Raw genomic sequence first — 6,844 nt, 5'->3', positions numbered from 1 at the left:
TTTGTGTCTCTTATAAAATGTTTTTGCAATGAATAAGTCATTGATTTTACAAAACTCAATCATTCTATCTCCAGCTTCATTCCTGTCACCAAGCCCATGTTTTCCGACTACTGATTCTTCTTCACTGTTATATACATATATAAATAATGTTTCTGCTTTTATCATTCTAAAGTAGATTTTGAGCTAATATTCTTATAAGCAAAAGTGTTATCTCAGTGATTTCTATGTAGTGTTTTGCTGTTGTTGTTCTGTGATCTCAAGTTGAGTAGGACTCACAGAGATCCTATTTACAGCTAACCTAAAACTTGCCCTTACCAGTGCTGCTATCATCATCATCATCATCATCATCATCATCATCATCATCTCTGGCATACTACACCCCATGGCTGAAGTCACAGTGTCAATCCATCTCTTTGGGGGTCTTCCTCTCCTCCACTGGCCCTCCTTCTAACCAAGCATGGTGTCTCTTTGCAAGGAATAGCCTTGCCTAGCTACATGTCCACACTATGCAATATGAAGCTACATCATCCTGGCCTCCCAGGAGAACTCTGCACCTTTTCCTGGACATATCTTCTCAGTGTTTTGGCAGTCCATGGGATATTCAGCACTCTTCTCCAGCACCACAGATAGGCATGTACATGTGTGTGTTAACATACTCGTGTATGTTTATTTGCATGAGACATAGAGAATTAAGAGGAAAAGATTTTTAAACATTTTTTTAAAAATCTTGCCTTAATTCTGAATTGTATAACTTCAACAAGCTATCAAGTTTCACATCACACCTGGTGACTACTTTGAATGGAGATTCATAAAGGCATGGATCCCTTTCTGTCCTCTTTATAATTTTCTTAGTGTGGAGAATTTCACTGGCCTTCTGAATCCTGAACTTACATTTGGACCTTTTCCATCTTTGATTCTACTGCTGCTCACCATTAAAATGAGAATTTCAAGTGGGACTAGAACAGACCTATCAGCCTATGCCAAGCTTTGCATGACTCGTGCACTTTAAGAGGTTAACCTAGCAGAAGTTCACTTTGTTCAGAGTACTAAATGAAAAGACTGCAGCATTCAAAGGAAGGCCAAATCCCCTAGGTTAGGCTCCTGTAATATAAAGAAGCATAAAACCTCTAAAGTTTACCACCGTAATATTTAATGAAACATATGCACACACTCTTTGAAACAGAATTCAACTTAAATGATTTTGAAGTTCAGCTCACAGTCATCAGGTATACAGCATCTTGGGGAGACATATATATACCCTGTTTCTAAGTCCCTGGACCAGAAGCTCTCTCCCCTTATTTATTGTTCACTATCAGTCCAGCAGTGTACTTTATAAAGAAAAAAATGGTATAAGAAATGCTATACTCACTATAGCATGTTATTTTTTTCCCAATCAAAGCACAAAATTTAGTAGAATATTTCATAATTTAGTATCTTATTCTTTATGGAATCAAAGGGTGCATAGAGGGCTACACTAAAACGAACTGTTACATGAAGGTAAGCAATAAAAACAAAAATTTAAAATGATTATTTATCCTCAATTTCACAAAAAATCTCTGTGGTGAAAGGGGCACAGGAGCTTTTCCATTCCTTCATTTAAAATAAAAAAGAGTTGGGAAAGGCTGTGACTTGAGTCAACTATTTGTATTCAGTAGATGTTTCGGAAATGCCCACATTTTAGATGCAATTATGATTTTCTTAAGGGGAAGGAAGAAAAGGTCTTCTTTCCATGACAAAGGTCAGATTTCTGCAGGCAAATGAGACTTGTATAGATGACTGTTCCTGTGTTGTCACTGTCTAGTTGAGTCCTAAAAGGTCAAGAGAGGCTTTAAATTGTCTCATGGCTTACGGGACACCCCTGGGGCCACTTTAATCCATTTAGAGTCATTAGGACCTTTCTTGCTCTGGTTCCAGTTTTACTGTCTTATTAAACTTTGCTAAATACATATTGGCAATTCAGTTTTGACTTTGGTTAAAAAGAAATGATAGTCTTATATATAGATCAACTAACAGAATTCATCAATTCGACAATTTCTTTAAATATATGATTAAGTCCAATGAAATCCAAGTAGACAAAAGTGATTGATAATCTGGCTCAACAGAAGAAGCATGGTTATCTTAACTATTCTGAAATTTCCCTATGTGATCACTGGCACTAATCTAGGTTCCATTTAATATGATGTTGATTTATGTAATGATCACCTTAAACAGTTTCTTCAATTATTACATATATTTTATCATGTTAAAATTATGCTTACTTTTGTATAATAAATAGTGAATATTCGAAATAAAACAAAGGTTGCCATAAAAATTCTTTCACTACATTTCAGTGCTCACCTACTGAATGCATATATACCTCTAATCTTTCTCACAATAGAACTGGATATGTACCAAATGGATTCTATTTATAAAAGTTGGATAAGTTCCATCCATTTGTAATTAATGAAGGGTTATCTCTTGGTATTCTAGATAATATGCAGCAAACATCTGTATATGATTATATCGTATTTCTTTTATACACAGACAACAGGAATTAGGAGATATTTTTTAACCACAACTGAGATATAAAAGTATTAATGAATGTTCAAGCACACTATTGCTATAGTAGCTGAAAACTTTTGCCTTTATAGACATGAATATAAAACTTAGATTTTTAATTATTAAATGAAGAGAAAAGAGGACTGAACAAGTTTAGAAGCATTCTATTAGAAAAGGTTAACATCAAATCTTTTCATTATTATTTATCTTGCACACATGAAAAATCTATCGTGTGTACAAAGAATGGTTTATTTCTTAGAACACATTTGAATACCAGATTGTAATAGATAGCCTCAAGTGGGGGTCATTCCTAGAATTCTGTTGTAGCTTGAATATTCTAAGACAATAAATTCATAATTTGTTATTCATTCTTCACAAAGTAAATGCCCAAAGATCTTCTCATGGAAACAACAGGACAAAAAATTATGAGTGGTTATGACTTGTCCTCAAGTATTTGGAAAAAGATTAGATATTCTTTCTGAAACTCTACTGGTTCCAAATGTCATTTCTTCTCAATGTCAGTATCATTTCTACAGTCAGTTTTCAATCTCCCAGTGGTAGAAATACATTTAAAACTGTGTGCCCAGCAGGGTGGAAGTCTTTCTCTGTGAATGTAACAGTATCACCCATTAGCAACCCCCACCATAAGGAGACTCCTGTTTTCTTTCTTTTAGTGACTCTTGGCTTCTGAATGCCAGTCACTGCCCTGAGACCTGGGGCAATAACCACACAATCTCTCTCAATGGGTCCTACACATGCCAGGGGTGGAACTAAATGTTAAGGCTGCAGATCAAAGTCCCCACATGTGAAAGCTCACCTCCTATGACGATCAAATTTCATAAGCTATGCTCTATGTTTTAGAAAATCTAGAGACATTCACCTTTTTGGTGATCCCTGATTTGGTGATCCCAGACAAAAGGGAGTCTGATTTGTAGGTAATAGTGTGAAGAGGTGATGCAGTACATAAAATTTATTCTTTCTTCTCTTTGCCTAGCTTTCTACTGAGCAAAGAATGCATCACGCCACCTATCACCTCATTATATTAGAAAGACAAAAATCTTTAGGCTGTTAAAATGAAGCAGATAATAAAATGCTTTACATTACCTTGACCATCTTTCCCCAGTGACTAGCACAATATGAACTAGATGTTGGGAACAGGTTCCCTCTCAAAACTGATTTTATTTTTAAACCTTCATTATGCTACAAGTAAATTATATGACAGAAAATAACTTCAGCATGTGTCTTTATAATCTATATCCATTTTAATTAGTCAAAATTGCTTGGGAAAATGAATATAATTGTTGGAAAGCATTTTCCTCTGCAGATTTCATGCATGAACACACAGATTTATACTTCTTCAAGGAGACTGGAATAAAATACATTGGACTGAAGTATCACGACTGAAAACTTTTCAGATCAGATGTAGATATAAACATTTCTAATTGTACACCATCCTCTAAAGAACTATATTATCAGCACACTCTTTCCAACTGAATGTACACAAATATTATTTACATTTATAGTAGGCAACAGCATTAATATATTAGGTTGGTAAATACATATATTCAATATGCACATATCACAATATGTTATAAATGGCTGTAGAAAATCTGAAGAAATGAGACAATTGGAGGGGTCTTTAGTAGTGGACAAGGTTTACATTTTTCAAGAAATCATACTTCTCTTTTCCTTTATTCTACTCTTTATTGCTAAGAAGGAAGTAATTTTCACGAAAATCTCCATATAGTAAATTTTAAATGAATAAAGGTGCCTGATTATATAATTAACAAATTGTTAAAGTGTGTGTGTGTGTGCGTGTGCGCACATGCACATATGTGTTTACACTAGGGCATGGGGTGAGAAAGGGAGGGATAACACTCGTGACTTTTTAGCTTTGTTAAATGAAATTACAGGTACATTATTGAAGAGTAGGTGGAATCTCTTTGATAAATAAGCTTACCAGTTTTCCGAAGAGGGAAATCATCCTTCGCATCTTGTGCTCCTGGTAAAGTGTATTTGTAGGATGGAGATGTTCCACTCAGGGGTGGAGAGCTTTGATCCAATGACGTGTGGTGGGCGGCCCTACAAAAAACAAGGTTCACCATTACCCTGCAGACCTTACTGCTTCTTGACCAGCAATAATCAGTGTCCAGTGCAGCACACCTGTCTCAGCTGTGTTTGTATTTCTTCTATATAGTGTGTGCAAACCACAGTCACATATAACCAACTGTGTTTGAGCAATATCCTTCAGAATGAGAAAGGATTCCCAAGAATGCTCTGTGTGAATTTATTCGTATTTAAAAATGAGTTTCACTAAAGCAGACAACTTTATTAAGAGTCCGAGGTTTTGCTAATCGGAGACTGTGTACATTCTTATAAGTCACACTCATGACTCTTTTTGCAATAACATTTTTGTCCATGTTGTTGAGCAATCAGTGCAAAACTCAGCATACAGAAAAATTTCACTTTTGAGGATTACGGGTCGGGGAGTTCATGAATTTGGCTTTTCAACTGAAGAAGACATACAAGTTTCATATCTCTGGGTTTGCATAGCCAAGCCATCAGCAAAGGATGATGATCGTACTCTTTAATATGCAACTGGTTTTTTGCAATTCATTTTCTTTCCTTAGTAAATAAAGTAAAAGAGATGGGATTATGCTCTTGGAGAATGGTGTATTGCATAACATTTCATTATTCAGGAAACATGGCTGCATGAAATGTAATATGGGAGTGTATTATGTCATCAACTTGTACTTCTCGTTTTACTGTGTGGAAGAATGGGGTGAAGAGGACAGGAGCAAACTGGTAACTGAAGAGTCAGACTTATTTATTACTTTACCTCCCCTCTGTTACTTCCTTTGTATGCTTTCTTTCATTTTTAAAAAAAATGAATAAATAATAGTCCGGACTTTTAAAAATAGTTCGGACCTCTGCCCTTTTTACACCAAGCCAAGCAACAAGTTAAAATCCTACTCTTCCAAATCACAAAAATTAAAGTCCATATCAGATGCCCCATCTGAAAACGGTAAAATATAAAATAGGAATTTATGTCATTTACACCCACCTCACCATGTGTCATTTATTCATTCCATACAAAAAAAAAGGAATTTCCTTGAGCTCTAGACAATAGCTGCCAACACTTAATAAGCCCTGCTGTGTTAAGCACATTACCATGTTACTCCTTGGGATCATCTCAGCAACCATTAGGACAGGTACTATTATTAGGTTCTTTTTAGAGAGAAGGAAACTGAGCTTGGATGATTCTAGGAATTCACCCACAGCCACCCAGCTCAGAACTGACAGTCTCAGAATATGTACTCATGTTAACTGAATACAGAAGTTATACTCTTTATCACCTATGAAAATTAAAAGAGCGAACACTGAACGTACGTGTACCAGAGCTTGGGATGGCGGCTCACGGAATGATTTTTTCCATTACTTGGAGTGTCTTTCGTTGCTGATTTACTCAATAGGAATTCTTGAAGCTTCTGCTTTACTTCTGTACTTGCCACTGCCCCTGAAACAACAACAAACACCACACACACACACACACACACACACACACACACACACACACACCCAGAAACAGAAGGTGATTGTGGGTTTGGACTCTAACATATTTATCAAAGATTAATAAGTAACACCACTGGTCATAGCCTATACAGGGTATGTGATAATGAATGGTGCACAGTGCACTGGGATAAAAATTTGAAAAAAAAATAGAACAAAACCAAAACAAAACAAAAAACCAAGCCATAATCTAAAGAAGCTTCAGAAAATGCTATGGCATTTTTTTTAAACTATTCTTTAAAACTACTGAATTTCAAGACATTCAGTGATTCATTTAATTGTTTTTCCAGAACAGGAATGTCAGAATTAATATTAATTCTCTTCTAAGCTTTAAAAAAAATCTTTTGAGAAAAAAGCATAGAACAGTGCTTTTAAAAAAAAGCAAGACTATATAAGACTTATGTATAGTAAAATGATCTTCTTTGTGTCACTAGGTCGAAAGCGGTAATTTTTAAAAATCCTCTGAGCATTAAACAAATATATACTGCTGATAATTCCAGTTCAAGTCACATTATAATCTTTGCCAAGACCCTATTTTGAACTGACCTCCAGTGCGGGAATTATTTGGATCTGTCTCCCTCTTGTGGATAGACCTTTACAAGTGTTCTGCCTTATATTTTCCCAAAGCCTCAATAATAAGAAATTAAATGGAGGGCTGGCCAGACTTCGAAAATTATTACTTGTGAGGGAATAGGAGGAAAGAAAGATAAAATATGGACATATATGTGGACATCAT

General features: G+C 35.4%; 1 protein-coding gene across 8 annotated transcripts in view; it reads right to left on the bottom strand.

Annotated features, from left to right (window-relative positions):
- The window catches only part of HDAC9 (histone deacetylase 9), a 248,880-nt gene that overhangs the window by 112,750 nt on the left and 129,286 nt on the right, over positions 1 to 6,844 (bottom strand). For 7 of the 8 annotated variants that reach the window (XM_006880272.1, XM_006880271.1, XM_006880274.1 and 4 more), the window contains 2 exons: positions 5,929 to 6,055; positions 4,499 to 4,620 (listed from right to left, as the gene is read on the bottom strand). In XM_006880272.1, coding sequence (XP_006880334.1) covers positions 4,499 to 4,620; positions 5,929 to 6,055 — 249 coding nt within the window. The remainder of the gene's footprint in view (positions 1 to 4,498; positions 4,621 to 5,928; positions 6,056 to 6,844) is intronic. The other variant, XM_006880273.1, reaches the window with a different exon arrangement.

Source organism: Elephantulus edwardii, unplaced genomic scaffold (genome assembly GCF_000299155.1).
Source record: "Elephantulus edwardii isolate Elephantulus edwardi_28Jun2011 unplaced genomic scaffold, EleEdw1.0 scaffold00007, whole genome shotgun sequence".
In the NCBI taxonomy this organism is placed as follows: domain Eukaryota; kingdom Metazoa; phylum Chordata; class Mammalia; order Macroscelidea; family Macroscelididae; genus Elephantulus; species Elephantulus edwardii.
This window is presented reverse-complemented; position numbering and strand designations above follow the sequence as displayed.